This window comes from Eptesicus fuscus, chromosome 18, assembly GCF_027574615.1.
Source record: "Eptesicus fuscus isolate TK198812 chromosome 18, DD_ASM_mEF_20220401, whole genome shotgun sequence".
NCBI classification, from domain to species: Eukaryota; Metazoa; Chordata; class Mammalia; order Chiroptera; family Vespertilionidae; genus Eptesicus; species Eptesicus fuscus.
In genome coordinates, this window is record NC_072490.1 from 2496903 (window position 1) to 2514831 (window position 17929).

Here is a 17929-nt window from a genome sequence, read left to right on the forward strand (position 1 = left end):
AGCTAACCCTTACCCCTGCCTCGTCACACCGTTATGTAATCTGCTGAGGAGCAGGCCTCTCAGTGGAAAAGCCTGAGTGGGATACCCAGCTGGCCGGTGGCGTCAGGTGATCCTAGGTAACCGTGTGCTCTGGGGCCAGTCGCCAGATTGCTCACCTTGAACGGTGTGTGTACAGATACACATGTATGAAATATTTCAGTATCATATACATTATACAGTGACTCTTGAACAACACGGTTCTGGGTGCTGACGCCCAGCACAGTTGAAAATCTGTGTATAACTTTGACTCCCCCAAAACTGAGTTGTCCCTCAGTGTCCTCAGGGGTTGGTTCCAGGACTTTTCATGGAAACCAAAATCTACAGATGCCCAAGTTCCCCATGCAAAGCGGCGTAGGCCAGTGCATACAGTTGGCCCTCCACATCCATGGACTACCACTCATGGGTTGGAAATGTGTAGGTATTTAATATTGAAAGAAAACTGGGTATAAGTGGATTTGCCTAGTTTAAACCCATGTTGTTCAAGTGTCAGATGTACTTGGCTTAACAAAAACGCAACCTTTTAATTAATGCTCACAAATCTCGAAAGATCTGGCAGTTGAACTCCCTTTCCCCTGCTGAGTGTGTTAGCACTCTCTATGAAACTGTCTTACATCTTCTCTATTCTCAGACTCCAACACCCGCTCCCACCCCTCTCCCTCTCAGCTGACGGCCTTGCATTTTATTTCCTTGAGACTAAAGCAACCGAGGAAAAATACAGTTCTCCTGTCACCAGACCTCCCAACTGCTTGTGGCATTTGCCACATCCTGTGCCTTTCCTCTTCGTGCCAAAATGCAGGGTATCCAGCTTCAGCGGAGCCTCCTCTTGTGACCTGGGACCCACCTCTTTTTGGCTACTCAGGAATTTAGCACCTGCATCATCAAATTTTCTCTCTCTATTAAATCATTCCCTTCAGCATACAAATAGCCTGAAATTCTCTCCCTTGATCACACAGCCCTGTTCTGCTACCTCATTTCTTTGCCTCCAATTACTGAAAATTCTACAAAAGAATTGTCTATGCTCTGTCTCCATTTCTTCTTTTTCATTTTCTTTTTAAAATTTAAATGTAGTTGGTACACATTATTATATTAGTTTACAATGTAGTGTACAATATAGTGACTCGACATTTACCAGGTATATACCTAATGATGCGATCACCACACTAAGTCAAGTAACCATCTGTTACCGTGCAGCTGTCACAGTATTTTAAACTACATTCCCCTTCTTCACCCATCTTCTCACCCCCTCCTCTGGCAACCAACCATCAGTTTTATGTCTGTTTCCATGAATCTGTTTTTATTTTGTTAGTTAATTTGTTTTTTTAAATTCCACATATAAGTGATATCATATGTTTGTCTTTCTCTGACTGACTTATTTCACTTAGCATTATACCCTCTAGGTTCATCCATGCTCTGTTCTCTCATCAACTCACTTCATTCCATCAAATCTGCCCTTGTAGAGGTTAGTGATGGCACTACAAAGCCAAATCCAGCGGCCAGTTCTCAGTCTGTATTTTATTTAATCTTTCAGTGCATTTGACAAAGTCCTTTTTAAAATCCTGTTTTCAATATTGCTTTTTCTTTCACCTCCCTGCTTACTCCTCCCTCATAGTTTTCTCTGTTAGATAATTCTCGATTTTCTGACCTCTGAATGTCAAGTGTCAAATTAGCATGTCCAGATTAAATCTCGTTTCCCTCTTGCAGATGTGTTCCCAGGCCAGGAAAAGGAGTGATCTTTAACTTCATTCATTTCCCACCCCTAATCTATCAACAGATCTGATAGCTCTGCCATGTCAAAACTAAGCCCTACCACTGTTATCACCATTGTCTGACCTTCACCCAGGCAGCCATCGTTCGGTGGATCATTGTAATCGAGAGCTTTCTCACTGGGACCCCTGCGCTCCTCTTTCTCATGGTTTCCTCTCCACAGAGCACTCAGGGTGATGCTTTCAAGACTTAAGTCATAGCGCATCACTCTTCCGCTGCAAATTCCAGCGGCTTCCCATCTTGTTTGGAATAAAAGCCAAAGATGGCTCACGCAGGCCGCGTCCTCTGGCTCCTTTGGCCTCTGATTGCATCATCACCCCTCTCCCCTGGGTTGCTTCGCCCTGGGGGCACTGCTCTCTCCTCCACGCCAAGGCCCCTTCCACATCGAGGCGTTTGCTCTTGCTGATTTATGCCTCTAAAACGTGCCCCGTTTTCTCAAATGCTGTCACCTCCTTTCCTTCATGTTTCTGCTCTAAGTTCAGCTCCCAACGAAGCCTTTCCCTGGCCACCCTCCCTGAAGGAGCACCTTCTCCCCTGTCCCAGGCGCCCACCCATGGCTACTACTGTCCCTCTTCTGCTTTACTGTTGTTTCTTAGAACTTACCACCATCATTTATTCATTTTCCTTTTGTCCATCTCTGCTCTGTGGAATGAAAACACAGGAGTAGGAACTTCTGATCACAACAAAATGGTAGCATTTAGCCGCTGCTCTGTGATCATTTGTAATTGAGTGAACGAATAAATGCTCATGCACATATACAGTGGGTTATTACATGTGGTTCCATGGGAAAATAATAATTCTAACTTTCTATTTTAAATTTAGATAGGTAGCCCTGTTTTATCAAAACCACATTGCCTTTACTGCTTAGCTTCAAGATCTCAGTTTGCCAGATGATGCTGTTTGCTTAGGCCTTGCTTTTTGAGCTGGCAGGACTTTGTAAATTCTGCCCTCCTGCCAGCATTGTGTCCCATCAAGGTGCTTAACTTTTCTTCATATGTTCATGGACTAAAGAAGGGCCAGAATGCCATTTGAAATGAAGTTAGAGTACATGATTCCTTAGGTTTTCCAGTTAAAAGTAATTTCTCTTTAAGATGGACCTTTAAGTCTAGTGCTTCATTAGGTGATTTCTCAGTAGTATGATGTTTTGAACATTTGTCGTGAGATCACTGCCATCTAAAAACATAGCCAATTTGCTTTATAATTAACAAAGCAAAAACATTTGTAACTTAGTGTATAATTAATTTTATTTATAGTCACTTAAATCAAGCTTATTTTGGCAAGCCCCCTTTTAGGGGAAATCTCAGATAGAGATTTTACTAACAAATAGTATGTCAATGATTTTCATCTCATGACACACAAACTAATTACTAAAATTCTGTGGCACATCAAAAATATATTTTATGCTTATCTGACAAAGAAAATGGGTATAATTTTGATTCATTCGCACCAGACAGCTATTGTTGGGCTGCCTGTTGTCATTTTTGTATTTGACAATCTAAGGGAAAAGGGGCCAGTGCCCCTGTTAAATAGTCAGATATGGCATGTTTTAAACATTCTTGCGACACACCGGTTGAAATCACTAGTATAGGTTGATCTGTCTTTAAAAGCATTCTATTCAGATAAGTTACATTCCAAGAATTTTAATTATATAAAATTATGCTTCCCTATAATACAAACAGAAACCTAAAAATTCCAAAATAAAAATTTCATTTGTGAGCAAAAATTTTAAAATCTATGTTCTTAAATATATCTTTTTGCTCAAGCATCTACTGTCCTGGCACTTACATTTTTTACTTATAAGTATAGCCACTATGACATCAGTAAGTTCATTGAAAGGTTCCCACTTAACTCTTATGAAGGTTCCCACTTAACTCTTATGAAGGTGACACTTTTTATTAAACTAAAAAGACGAGGCATCTGAGACACTAGGGACACATACTGTTTACAAAAGCTAATTAAAGCCAGATGAGGCCTGGAAACCGGGAGTGAATGTTCCTCCAGAGACCGCGGCTTTATTTGAAGCCTTGGTGCCTTTAAATAGGGCAAGTGATTCTCGCTCTCCCTCCCCCAACTGAGTATTCCTCCTGGAAAAACCAGGGATGCTGCTGGATGGGTGGAATCTTTGTTGCTACAGGATAGTACCTTCTGTCAGAGCAGACAGATCTCGGCTCCTGTCCGGTTAAGTTAGTGCCGTTGATTCACTGGGAAATGAGTGGTCCAGGATGGAGTGGAGATAAACAGCACTGTGCACGGCCCAGGGCAGTGGGAGTGCTCGTTAGAGTCACTGCGTAGAGGTTTTAGGCAGCATGAACTAAGGACTTTTAGATTCTTAGATGAACTTCCCTTTACATTGCCTTTTTAGAGGTTTAGAGAAATGAGCACTTTTCATAGTTTAACTATTTCTCTTTCTTTTTTCATTCCTTTTCCATGTCCATTTTTTATTTCACCCAACACCAAAAATGCCCTTTCAGAAACACAAAGTAGATCTTTTCTACAAACTACGCCATGTGATGAATGAACTTATTGACCTTCGAAGGCAGCTACTGTCTGGTCACCTGACTCAGGATCAGGTGCGGGAGGTTAAGCGGCACATCACCGTGCGACTGGACTGGGGGAATGAGTAAGTATGTCTGTTATTTGGGCATCTCTCAGTTTTATTTACAATAACTCAGTCCTCATGGAGTTTGTACTTAAACATAGCTTCTCTTAGTGATTAAAGTCATTATTATACTCTCTACTACAATAAGCTTTGACCATTTTACCATGAGTTGTCGTTTCTTTTAGTTTAGCAAAGGACACTCATTGGCTCTACTCCTGAAACACTCTCAGCCTCCATTTTAACTTCTGGAAAATCAGATTGGACAACATGATCTACTGAGGTCTCTTCCAGCTCAAATTCCTTGATTATTGACCTCAGGAATCAGAATATGCTTTTGTTTTATCTTTTAGTGCCTTTTTAATAAATGTGAATTTGGTGCATCTAAATAAGCATATACTACAAATGGGAATTTTTACATCAGTACTTCAGAATATTCTTAACTAATTTTCATTCAAATATAGTCCTGTATTTGTGGGTGTGATTATTTGCTATTGCCATACAAGTACAATCCTAAGACTTTGCTATGGGAAGCTAGAGTAAATAGTATTTAGACTTAATAATTGATATAATTTTCAGATACTTTTGTCTCATTCTCCTAAAATCATGTCCATTGAACTTTGAAGTGACCAGTTTACTTCCTATTAAGATATACATATACCTTAAGTATATTAGTACAAGTCTTTAGCTCCTCTCCCTCTCAAGACATCATTGAAATAATAGAAAATAAAAAGAATGGGGGGGGTCAGCAATAAATGAGATATATGAACCCATTCTACAAAGTAGTTGGAGGGTTAGTGACAGAGGAAGCCCAGTATTTGTGGGGGAAATTTTAGCTAATGAAGGAGCTGCTCCTTTGTAACTCCCAGAATCATGGAGGATGGAGTGTGCCTTTGAACATAAAAAAGGGGGATTTGTTGAGAGTATGTGAAAGAAATAATCCACCACCATGAGAGAATGCCTGGTAGCCAGTGTTTTGACTGCAGACTAGCAAATACAAAGACCAGCTGCCTGGGAGGAAACTGGACAACAAGAGAGAGCTGGGACCTTATTGTAGAGCCTTCCGTATTGTGGCATTTAAGGGTTTCAAAGTGTAATGACCAAATCCCTTCCACTTGGCAAAAAGAGAAGTTTGCTAGTCACTCGCACTTCTAAGGACTGGAAGTCTGAGTGGACACTCCAGAATTAGCAAATATTTGCAGAAATCCTTCCATAGGGAAGAGGCGGGAATCAGGGTAAACAAAATGCCTAGCTCAGAGGAAGTCATCAGGCCCCAGACAGAATCAGAGATGAGTAAGAACTTTTTTATTTTATTTTTTTCTTTATTGATTAAGGTATTACATATGTGTCCTTATCCCCATATGGCCCCCCCACCCCACCCCCGCTCGTGCCCTCACCCTCCTAGTGTCTGTGTCCATTGGTTAGGCTTATATGCATGCATATAAGTCCTTTGGTTGATCTCTCCCCTTTCCCCCCACCCTCCCCTGCCTTCCCTCTGAGGTTTGAAGGTCTGATCGATGCTTCTCTGTCTCTGGATCTATTTTTGTTCATCAGTTTATGTTGTTCATTATATTCCACAAATGAGGGAGACCATGTGACATTTATCTTTCTCTAACTGACTTAATTTGCTTAGCATAATGCTCTCCAGGTCCATCCATGCTGTTGCAAATGGTAGGAGTTCCTTCCTTTTTATAGCAGCGTAGTATTCCATTGTGTAGATGTACCACAGTTTTTTAATACACTCGTCTACTGAACTTTTAAAAAATCTCTGAGTATCCTTCAAAAGAATCAAGAAGATCCATTATGTAGAATAAAATGCTATGAAAAAGGAAGAGTATGTGACTTCCAAAATAAAACATTCAGGAAGATAATTTTATGTTGTCACTAGGAAAATAAAAAAAAGAATGGGAAATGATTGAAGAAAGAAGGGCAATACAGCGGGTTAGGCCAGGGGGGTCCCACATCAGACATTATAATTTCCAGGGGAAAAAACCATACAAAGGCAAATAAAGAAGAAATTCCAAAGAAATGATAGAAGAAAATTTCTCAGAGCCAAAGAACCAGGAGTCTTAGGGTGAAAGGGCCCACCAAATACCTAATATGAATGAGGAAAAACCCAAAACCCACTGCAAGGCACGTGAAGATATTTCAGTATCCTAAGGCTGATGAGAAGATCCTAAAAGGTTTTCAGACAGAAAAACAAGTCTTAAGAATAAGGGTCACATTGGCCTCAAAAGTTCTATCAGTAACACTGGATGCTAGAATATGATGAAGTAATATCTTCAAAATTATGTTGGGAGATGAGCAACTGTACTATAACCAAGAGTGGGGGCCAAATAAAGCTATTTTGAAGTATTCAAGAATTGAGACATTATCTTTCATGGTCCCCTTCTTAAGAAAGGACTTGAGAATGTGTTCTTGCAGATGAGGAACCCCCAATAGAAAATAGAATATAGAACATTTACAAAAAGGTAAAATTCTGCCTGGCTGGTGTGGCTCAGTGGTTGAGTGTGGACCCATGCACCAGGAGCTCATCAGTTCGATTTCTGGTCAGGGCACATGCTGGGGTTGCAGGCGTGATCCCCAGCAAGGGGGAGGGGGGTGGCGGGGGCGTGCAGGAGGCAGCTGATCAATGTTGATGTTTCTCATCGATGTTTCTATCTCTCCCTCTCTCTCTAAAATGAATAAAATCTTATTTTGAAAAAAAGAAATGTAAAATGGAAAGAATTTGATGTAGAGATTCAGGGCCCTTGGAGAGATGCACCCTAAAGAATATAGAACCAGGACCATGTCTCTTATTCACTGCTGTGTCCCCTAGTTCAGCATGCACCTGGCACAGAGTAGGTGCTAGTAAATATTTATTGAGTTATTGGAATGCATGAATGAGTGATGAATGACAGGTGGTAAGCGAAGCCTAAGTATTTTTGAAGACGGTTCACCGTCCTAAGCAATTAGTATGACCATTTTTGAAAACTCAGCTCTGTACTACCTCTGTATGTAGATGTATGTGGATGTGTGTCTTCTGCTTGTATCCATCTGTTTGAGTCTTATTCAGACACTGCGTCTCTCTGATCACAATCCTGACACTGTAAGCCATATATTGGCTAATGATGTAACACATACTGATGATAACTATAACGGCAGTGCCAGTTCACAATGCCAGCAGTGTGCAGAGTGCTTTACCTGGATGAACCCTTACCACAACCTAGGTCCTGGGATAATAGGTAAGACAGGTGGCTTGGCGGAAGAGCCAAGATGCGAGCCAGGCAGCATAGCCTGAGAGCCCATGTTCCCAGCTGCTTGGCTGCTGTGAACATAGAGAAGCTCCTTAAGTTGACCATTTCCTGCACTTACCTGTTCCTGTCCTTAAACCATAGAAAAGGCCAGGGACCTCCCTCCGAGGGGACTTTGTGGTGAACACGTGTTGCTTCTCACTGTGCCGCCTCTCTCCCTTCTTCCAGTGAGGACAGTCGTCCAACTTAGCTTTTGAAAACTACTCTCTCTCCTTTGAAGTCAGTCTTAGGAGAAGGAACTCGTCCTCTATTTTATCCGATCACCTGTGAATCATTCTCTTATTTCATAATGAAATCGAGAAGCCAAAAGGTGCCGTGCTCTAGTGACTTCTAGGCGAGGGAAAACACTCTGCTCTCGGGAGAGTTAGCCTGATGAATACCAACATTTGTTTGATTGAAAACTGCCGTGTTTCTTGTATTCAGCACTTGGTCGGTGCATAAAAGGTCTGTAAGGTGAGTGGATGGGTATGTAGGTGGACAGCTGAGTGGACAAGCAAGGTAAGAGTGTCAGAGTGCTAATAAGATAGGGTTGGCATGGGTATCACTGTGTGCGGTGCACCGATTCAGAGCACATGCACCCCTTCCCAGCCCTATTGACTTAGATCCATCTGGAGTTTTCCTTAAGCTCTTATATTGAAAACACCTGTTTTAATTGGGTTATTTGCATAGTCTTTTTGTTACTTAATTCTACTATTAGTCTATCATATATTTTGTGACCTCTAGTGGTTAAAGAATATATATGAAATTTTGTCTCATTTTTGTATTTAAAAAGATTTCAGTGGCATGACTACAGAATATTTGGAAAATGTTCTGAATGATCACTTGTAAAATGAACAAGCGTACATACTGTTGTAAGCAGTCTCAGGGGTCCACAGCTCCACTGGACTCCAGGTTTAGAGCTGTTTTTCTAGAGAGAGAAAGGAGCTAACATTTATTGACTATAAATTATGTACTATGTTTGAATCCAAGAGTTCCGATTATGTCCAGTTAGTCACTGTCTCACACTGCCTCCAGGTTGACCGTTAATCACACAATTTCTTCCTTTCTGCCCAAGTTATACCAGATCTCCCAAGTATTGAGTTCTTTGGTAGTAGTACTCCTTGGTTAAACTTCTGTCTAAAGTTTCTTAAGATACTGGCTAATATGTGGTAATGTCTTTACTATAACCCATTGTCAGTTTTAATTAAATTGAAAATGAGATAAAATTCCACCAAAACATCCATTTCTTTGCGTTTAATATATTCAGCAGGTGGTCTTGTTATGTGTCTGACTTTGGATTACACATCTCCTTGGATCCTGGATAACTTCTCTTGGTAGTGGAAGTGATGCATGACTGAACCTTGAGCATACTTGTAGGATGGGGAGAAATAAAAATAATAAGTGTGACTTATTAATGATTATAAAAAACCCATCCTTAATGAACACAGTCCACCTGTTAAGGTGATATCAAATGAGTCCTTCTTACCATCACAAGGGGCCTGCTTGAGCCTAGAAGTGTGTCAGCCATACGTACTTACCTAAAGGTGAACACAGTGAAGTATTGCCAAAGGCCTGTGGCCCTGAGGCAGGGTCCGAGCCCCTGACCACAGCTCATGGCGGCCTGGGCTCTCAGCACGCACAGGAAGCTGAGCGCTCTGAGGACATGCGGCTGAGTGTGGTCTTTCTCTTTTCTAGGCATTTGGGCCTGGACCTGGTGCCTCGGAAGGACTTTGAGGTAGTGGATTCGGACCAGATCAGTGTCTCTGATCTCTACAAAATGGTAAGAAATCTAACGCAGGGTAGCTTGTTCCTGCACACCTCATTTTTCTCCTTTGTTTTTCCTAATTATGTTATGAAATAATGTTATGAAATAAAATTGTTCCTTTGTCTTTGTCCCAGAATAATTAAGGGGTCTTCCTTATTCTGACAGTGTGTCACACTTGCTTTTCTAAATGGAATTACTGTGTAGAGTGCTGGGCTATTGTAATGCCAATGGGGCGTTTCTCTGTTGGTTTTGCTGGCAAACAGAGCCAGAGCTCCTTCAGCCTTCACCGGTTCCTGAAATTCTGTCTCTAGTTGAAGCTTAAAAGAGCCAGTTATTGGTTAATGTAGTGATTAAACATGGAAATAATGTGTCAATATTTCTAAGAGAGAGACAACCTGTTAAATCCTTGGTTGTTACAAAAATGTATTGAGTTGGCAAATGGCCAAGATCACATTTTATAAGCTGACTGAAAAGAAGTAAATGAAAGGCACACAATTTTCCTGTAAGACAAACATCAGAAACCTCAGGTGACTGTTAAGGTTAGACTAAGGGACGGGGTGAAACCCCTTTAAGGAGTATGTACATATTCCAGGAACACACAGGGTGCCCCTGAAGTGCACTTTGAGTAATGACAAAGGTAGTGCTTGTTAAAATACACTTCCTTTTCAAAATGTAATAGAAGCCGCAGACATAGTGTGTATATATTTTGGGGGGGACACCATTTTTTTGGAACACCCTGTATACTGGTGAGAATTAAAAGTTTTAGAAAGAATTACAAGTTTCTATTTAAGAAGATGAAAAGGTGTTCAATATCACTAATCATTAGGGAAATGCAAAATAAAACGGCAATGAAATATTACTTCACACCTGGAATAGAATGCCTGTCACCACAGGGACAAGAGCTGAGCGGTGGCCAGGATATGGAGCAGAGAACTCTGGTGCACTGTTGGTGGGAATGTGAGTTTGTATAGTCACTATGAAACTGGATGGAGATTCCTCAAAAAATAAACAATATAGCTACCAGTAATCCCACTTCTGGATATGTACCCAGAGGAATTAAAATCAGGATCTCAGTGAGGTAGCTGCACTCCCATGTTCGTTGCAGCATATTCACAGTAGCCAAGACACAGAATCACCCTAAATAAATGTCCGTTGATGGATGAATGACTAAAGAAAATGCTGTGTGTGTATGCAACGGAATACTGTTCAGCGGTAAGAAAGAAGGTTACCCTGTCATTTGCGACAACATGGATGAACCTTAAGAGTACTGTGCTAAGTAAGTCAAAGAGAGAATGACAAATACTTTATGGTCTAATAGGTAGACTCTGAAAAAGCTGAATTCATAGAAACAGAGTAGAATGGTGATCGCCAGGGGCTGAGAGTGGGGGTGTTGGTCAAAGGGTACAAACCTCTACAGTGAAGAGGATTACGCTCTGGGATCTACTGCACAGCCTGGGGATGGTGGGTAACAGCAGGGTGTTATGTGTTGGAAGTTTCTAAAAGGGCAGATCTTAAATCTCACACCCAGCAACAGGCGGTTACGTGAAATGAAATTAGCTTATTTCACAGCATACATGTGTATCAGATCGTCACATCCTACACCTTAAATTCATACAGCACTGTGTGTCACTTAGATCTCATACAGCTAGAAAAAGCACTTTCCCAGAAAATAGGTAGAGTCTCCAGATAGAAAGGGTAGAACAACTATTTAGCATGTAATTGTGGAATTTCAGCTCACAAAGCTGAAAAGCTTCCTGAGAGAAAAGTGGGTCACCTACTAAGGATTTGTTGTAAGAATAGCATTTGTCTTCCTAAAAGCACCATTGAAAACAGCAGTAATGAAGAGTTGCCTTTAAAATGCTGATGGGGACAGAATTCAGCCTAGAATTTATATTTACTGAGCACATTACCGACCAATGGGAAAGTAACCTGAAGAGAATTTTGCTCACTTAAAGTCTCAAAAAAAATCTCTTTCTTTAAGGACCCTTTTCAGGAAACCACTGAATAATGAATTATTTACTTAAAGTATGGGAGGAAACCAAAAGACGCTAGTATGTGCCCTCCAGGGAAGGAATTTTGACTCAGTTGAGAGGTGCAAAGAATGTCGGGGTGACCTCAGCGGGAGGCCCAGGGTCGCAGGTGGCCAGGAGAGTAACTGGTCCTCGGGGCAGAGGCGCCGCCAGCAGGGGTGTCTCCAGGTGAAAGCCCACGTCATGGAGTGTCGGGTGGTTTTCCCAGGTGGGAAGTGCTATTGGAGGGCATAGGAAAAGGCCCTATAATTTAAATAAAACTAAGTTACCTCCAATACAAAAGCAGAAAGCAGTAGAAGAAAGGAAGTGTAGTTGGAGGACACTGTTGGCTTAGCGGTGAACAGTAGTTAAATGTTACAATAGTGTAAACAAGTTTTGACCAAAACATGCGAGACATTACACATATAGTTGAAGTCAGATAGATATAAACAAATACGATAATCCTCAGCTCCATTATAAGAGGCCACAATAGAGAAATCGAAAATTGGATAGAGAGAGAGTATTATAAGTATGACATAAAGAAATATTTTATTATTTTAGGAAAAAACACAGTAAAGAGTTGAAAGTACCTTTTTGGGACACAAAACGGTGAACAGAGGGCTGATAACTTTATTGCAAACTTTTTTAAAAACATGTTTTTATTTCAGAGAGGAAGGGAGAGGGAGAGCAAGATAGAAACATCAGTGACGAGAGAGAATCATGGATCGGCTGCCTCCTGCACGCTTCCCACTGGGAATCGAACCCGCAACCTGGGCATGTAGTCCCATGAATGAATGTTAATAGTCAATAATAATTTGCTAATTTAACTAACAATGCACATGAATATTTAATAGCAAATACAGCTTGTGAGATGCATTTAAATGAATATTTAAGTTTACTTTAGCTTTATCTAGGGTTAAATGTATGTATTTGGAAAAGAAATGAGACCATTCTACTCAGAAACCAGTCGTTGCCCCTGTGTGATGAGGAACAGTTCACCAGATGAGCGTTTCCTCACACTTCTAGGGCCCAAAGGAAACAGGATAGAAACTCACCATTGAGTTCACTAAGACCAGGGACCTAATGTTTGTGAGCTAATCATTTTTTTAAATTTTTTTATTGGCAAGGGTTACTTCTAAATGTGACTGACTTTTCTATAGTAACTAATTATAAAGAAGCATGCCAATAAGAATACTAATCATAGATAACAGTGGTCAATCACTCACAAATATAGGTATATGCTAACTTAATCTGCACAAAATCCTATGATGCTGAGTTCAGCACAAAATGTTAACCTTGTCCTGGCCTGTTGCTCAGTGGTTAGAGCGTTAGTCCTTGGACTGAAGGGTTCCCGGTTCAACTCCCAGTCAAAGGCACATACTTCATTTGCTGGTTCGTTCCCCACCCTCGGTTGGGGTATGTGCAGGCGGCAGTCAGTCAATGTGTCTCTTTCACTTCAATATTTCTCTCTCTCTCCCCCTCCCTCCCTCTCAGTCTCTCTGAAAATCAATGGAAAAATTGTCCTCAGGTGAAGATTTAAAAAAAAGTTATCCTCAGTTTACAAATGAGGAAACACAGGTGTGAGTCCAGGTTGAAAACCAGATGTCCTCACGTAGGTCCCTAACTACTACATCATGCTGCTTCTCAGTTTGAAATTTGAGCCTCATAATACCCCTGTGAGGAAGCCAAAAGCCTTTATCTTATTGTTACAGTTAAGGAAAATACCTCTTGGAGAGAGTAAGTGATTTATTTCTCTGAAGTTTCACAACCTACTTGCGTGTGGCTGGGATTGGAGTCTGCTGCTTCTAACTTCAGCCAGCAGCAAAGGAGCAGCATGGAGAGATGCGTGGGAGGGAGCCCCTTCAGGTTCAAGGCTGCACCTCCTGCAGTGTGGAGAGCCTGGGAAAGCTGGGTCATGTAGCTCAGGGCATGGCACAGGCAGTAGGTGGAGAGAACGGAGCCAAAGCAAAACTCCAGTAGCAAGCACTTCCTGTGACTTGGCGGGTACTCCGAGCTGGAGAGGCCGGGGTTTGAATCCAGATTTTGCCACCACCTTGCCATGTGAACTTCAGCAAATGGCTTCCTTGTGCTAAGCCTTGGTTGTCTAAGGGTTAACCAAATATGAGTAACATCTAACAAGGTTATCAGAATTAAATGAGATCATACGTATAAAAGACATAGCAGAATGTCTAAAATATGGAAAGAAGATGCTTAATAGGAAGTTCCTTCCCAGTTGAGTGAAGTGTTCTTTCCTTCTCTCCATAGCATTTATCCAGCCGGCAGAGTGTACAGCAGAGCACGTCCCAGGTAAGCGGCTCACCGGCCTCCCGGGAGGCACCAGGAGAGGACGCCCCGGGCTTTTCCCTCGTGCGGTGCTCTTCCTCTAAGGAGCCGCCTGTGAGCAGACGGTCCAGGCTCCACTCTGTGCATCTGCACGCAGCGCAGCTGCAAGAAAGGAGACTGAGAGGCTGGGGTGATCAGTCCGCCAGGAAACACAAATGTCACTTAGGATGGTAACTGTTACCACCGCCCCGTGTCAGTCACGTGCATCAGGATCAGGGCAGGATCCCCAGGAAATGACCGGGGAATGGTTCCCTGGAGAGCTGAGATGGGTGGGACCTGGGGGAGACTGTGCTCACGCGTGAGTCGGAATTCCCGTTCCCCTGTCGCTGGCACGCTGCTTGCTTCTCCCAGCTGTGTATTTGCCAGTCGCAGAGCCAGTGTATTGACACGGCGCCCTCCTGCAGAGAACACACCACCCGGACCTCTCAGTGCGGGGAGCTAGTCAGTTAGTTTTCCTTCTATTTATGATTCATATCCAGGAACCAGTAAAACAGCACTGCGTTTTGCCTTTCTCGTTAGGTAGACACAATGCGCCCACGTCATGGGGAAACCTGTCGGATGCCCGTGCCGCATCACTTCTTCCTCAGCCTGAAGAGCTTCACCTACAACACCATCGGGGAAGACACCGACGTCTTCTTTTCCTTGTATGACATGAGGGAAGGCAAGCAGATCAGGTAAGAACTACTCGAGGTTCGATGAGCTGAGGCTCTGGGTTAAGCTGGTAGAGCTGGGGTCATACGCCTCTCTGGCCTTCAGAGAAGATAGACGCACAGGGGAGGCGAGACAAGATACAGTAACTCCTCTCACGTAGCTGGCAGTTTTGCCTCAGATCCCGGTGTATCCTGAAGGCACGAGTGTGGCCTGTTTTTATCCTGCGCCTCCGTCCACGTGGAGGCTCCGATCCCGGTCTTGGCTGTGGGCACCTCAGGGAGAGAAGGAGGCACCTGTCCAGTGCCGGAGACAGGAGCAGGAGGGACATGGAACAGCAGGTCCGCGGGGCCCAGCTCCAGAGGCAGGACGCCAGGCTCTGCCCTCTGCACGCGGAGGGAGGGCTCGCAGGGCAGCAGGCCAATGTGTCCTCAGTGAGGGCAGCGCAGCCCTCAGTGCCGCTGCAGCCTGGGAGGGGACCGCATCTGCCAGGCAGGAGGGGGGCCTGGCTCCATGGCGCTTCTTGGCCTGGGCTTGGGGGAGAGGCGCAGCCAGGGGCTGAGGTGAACCTGCTTTCCGCCAAGGCGAGGGCGAGGGCAGCGGCGAGGAGCCACTCCAGGCCCCGCTTCCTCTGGAGGCCAGCTGAGTTATGCAAGTTCTTTATACTTTCCGGATGCTAAACCCTTAGCAGATCCGTGAGTCACACATGGCTCTCCCGTTCTGGAGGGTTTCTCCACGTCCTTGATAATGTCCTTTAATGCACTGCAGTTTTTACTTTTTACGAAGTCCAGTGTTTCCAATGTTTGTGTCATTGCTTTTGGTTTCATAAGCACATTTTAAAAATTGTGTACATATTACTTTGAACAATTTGATACCAATAAACTGTACTCATACATGTAAGATTGTTATTTTGTAATAGCAAATATCTTAAGGCAGTCTAAATAAATAATAGTGTAACCTTTGAAAATACTGAGGCAAAAAGAAGGGAGGGACTAAATTACTTTCTGTTGTTCATAACAAATTGCCACAGATGTAATGAGTTAAAATGACTGCGTTTTAGTTCACAGCTCTGGAGAGTAGAAGTCCGTCCAGGCAGGCTGGGTGCTCTGCTCAGGGGATCAGCAGGCGGAAGCCAGTGTCACCTGGGCTGCGTTCTAGTCTGAAAGCCTGGGGGACTGCTCCAGCCTCACTGGCTGTTGGCAAGGTTCAGGTTCTCACGGTGCCGGACGGAGGTTCCCACCCGCTGCTGGCCGGCAGCTGGCAGCTGCTCTCGGCTCCGAACGGCACCTGTGTCCTTGCCTGGGCGGCCCCTCCATCTTTAGGAGCAGCCGTGCAGTGAGCCCTTCCCAGGCTTCGAATCTCTGACTTCCTGTTCTGCACCTTTGAAAGGACCGGCTCACCCAGAGAACCCTCATTTCACAGTCAGTCGTGTCATAAAATCTAACCTGATCATTGGGATGAAAGCCACTACATTTGCATAAGAGGCAAGTTTGGGGACCATCTTAGAATTCTGCCAAAACAGGGACTACTCCTACTTCTACATTCTGTATGTAAAAGAACGTTAATGAAATACTGTTCACTGCTCACAACTACATGCACAGTATGACTTGTATTGTGGGGAAAAACTATATCTACGTGCATATCATGTATATGTGTTATAATCTTTAGTAACTTTTTAAAAGACTACAGTTTTTGAAAAGAATCTTTGAATTGACAGATATTTGAAGTTTTGTTAGTAATTGTTTTTTAAGTAGCTGGCAACAGTCTTAAGGAAAAGACAGTTATAATGAATTATAACAAATACTGGTTTTACTATATGGAAAAAAACTCCAAAATGTTTCACTGATACTTGTCCCCGTCTTTAAATGGCCAGCTGGCAGTGTGGCACAAACATCTGCTTGCTTTTCAGTGATGATGGGGTAAGGTGAGAGGAGAATTTAGCCTATGAACGGCCAGAATTTAAGATGTCTTTTCTATTTTTTCCTAATATCATGGGTTCCCCTTCTATAAGGAAATCATTACCTTTTAAAAATAGTTTTCTGTATGCATATCTACTATGACTGTTAACCATTATCTTATTATATTTAACAATTACCATATAATTACCTCCTCAAAATAGTACACACAGTCATCTTCTAAAATAGAATTTGTGTTACCTGTATGTGGTTCTGGGTGGTGCGCTTACCTTTTCTACTCTGTGATTCCCTATTCACAGGAGACGTGTGACTGTGTTACTGACCTGTTTTCTCTGAGGCGCTGGGGTGCCTGTTAGCATGCCCGGCTCCCCCCTGGCCCTTAGGGGTAGCAGGCGCTCTAAGCCTCAGGTGCCAGCGATTGATCTCACCCCTTCACTGCCTGTCCCCAAGGAGTCTTCTCTAGGCTGGGGAGGGGAGGGGTTGTTTTTGTTGTTGTTGTTGTTGTTGTTAGGCCTTAGGAATGCTAAGTTGCCCTCAAAAACTTAACCACTCCTGATTATCACACGAAAACACTTATGGTAGCCATCTTTTCACAGATGCTGTGCAAAACAAGCTAAAAAATCCTCATTTCCTATTCTGCTGTTTACTCGGCATTCAAAATACCCTTGTGTGGAATAAACTTTTCCTTGAAAATCGGCTGCCTCTGTAATTGAAGTAGAGGGTTCTGGCCGAGAGTCAAGCATTCTACCCAAGTGAGATAATCTGCCTCTGAAAGTCTCAGGTGCCCCTGGAGAGGAATTTTCTTTTAAAATGATGGTGAGAACAGTGTTCTCTAAGTCAAGCAGTTTTGCTTCCCTCTGCGAAGGAGGTCGTGTCTACGATGCAACTGCAGCTCCTCTGCGAGAGCTCGTGCAGCTGGTGATGGCCCTGCAGTTCAGGCTTCCACTCCGGCCCGGGTGAGGTCCAGCCGGTAGGCTCGGCCCACTCCGCACCAGGCCCCCAAGGGAGTTCTCAGTCCCAGCAGGAGTCAGAGGGGCTAGGATCCTGGCTCTGCTGTGGACCCTTGAACAACATGGTGTTCTCTCTCTCTCTCTCTCTCCCCCCCCTTCTCTCTAAAATCAATTTAAATTTAAAAAACAACTGTATTTTCAATTCACAGTTGGACCAACTGTATGCATTTTTCTACACCATCTAGAATAATAAAAGGATAATATGCTAATTAGACTGTCCGTCCTTCCGGACGAAGCTGGGGCCAGAGCGAAGCCCAGGTCCCGGAGGGAAGCCGCTCGGGTCCTGGGAGCCTGTCAGTGTCTGGAGCAAAGCCCGGGTCCCGGGTGCAGGAGGGAAGCTGGTGCTGGCAGCCAGGGGAAGGAAGGCCTACTCTTGCACGAATTTTCGTGCATCAGGCTCTAGTTATAGATAAGGGACTTGAGCATCTGCACATTTTGGTATCCATGGTGGGGGAGGGTCCTAGAACCACTCCTCCATGGAGACAGAGGGACGGCTGTGGAGAAGTTATATATGGATTTTTAACTGTGGCCAGGGAGGGGTGTCAGTGTCCCTAATCCCCACATTGT

General features: G+C 43.4%; 1 protein-coding gene across 1 annotated transcript in view; it reads left to right on the forward strand.

Moving 5' to 3' along the window:
• Positions 1 to 17929, forward strand: part of DOCK3 (dedicator of cytokinesis 3) — a 182893-nt gene that overhangs the window by 73125 nt on the left and 91839 nt on the right. Inside the window, exons 7-10 of the mRNA XM_028132514.2 lie at positions 4275 to 4423; positions 9367 to 9451; positions 13711 to 13752; positions 14308 to 14462. Coding sequence (XP_027988315.2) covers positions 4275 to 4423; positions 9367 to 9451; positions 13711 to 13752; positions 14308 to 14462 — 431 coding nt within the window. The remainder of the gene's footprint in view (positions 1 to 4274; positions 4424 to 9366; positions 9452 to 13710; positions 13753 to 14307; positions 14463 to 17929) is intronic.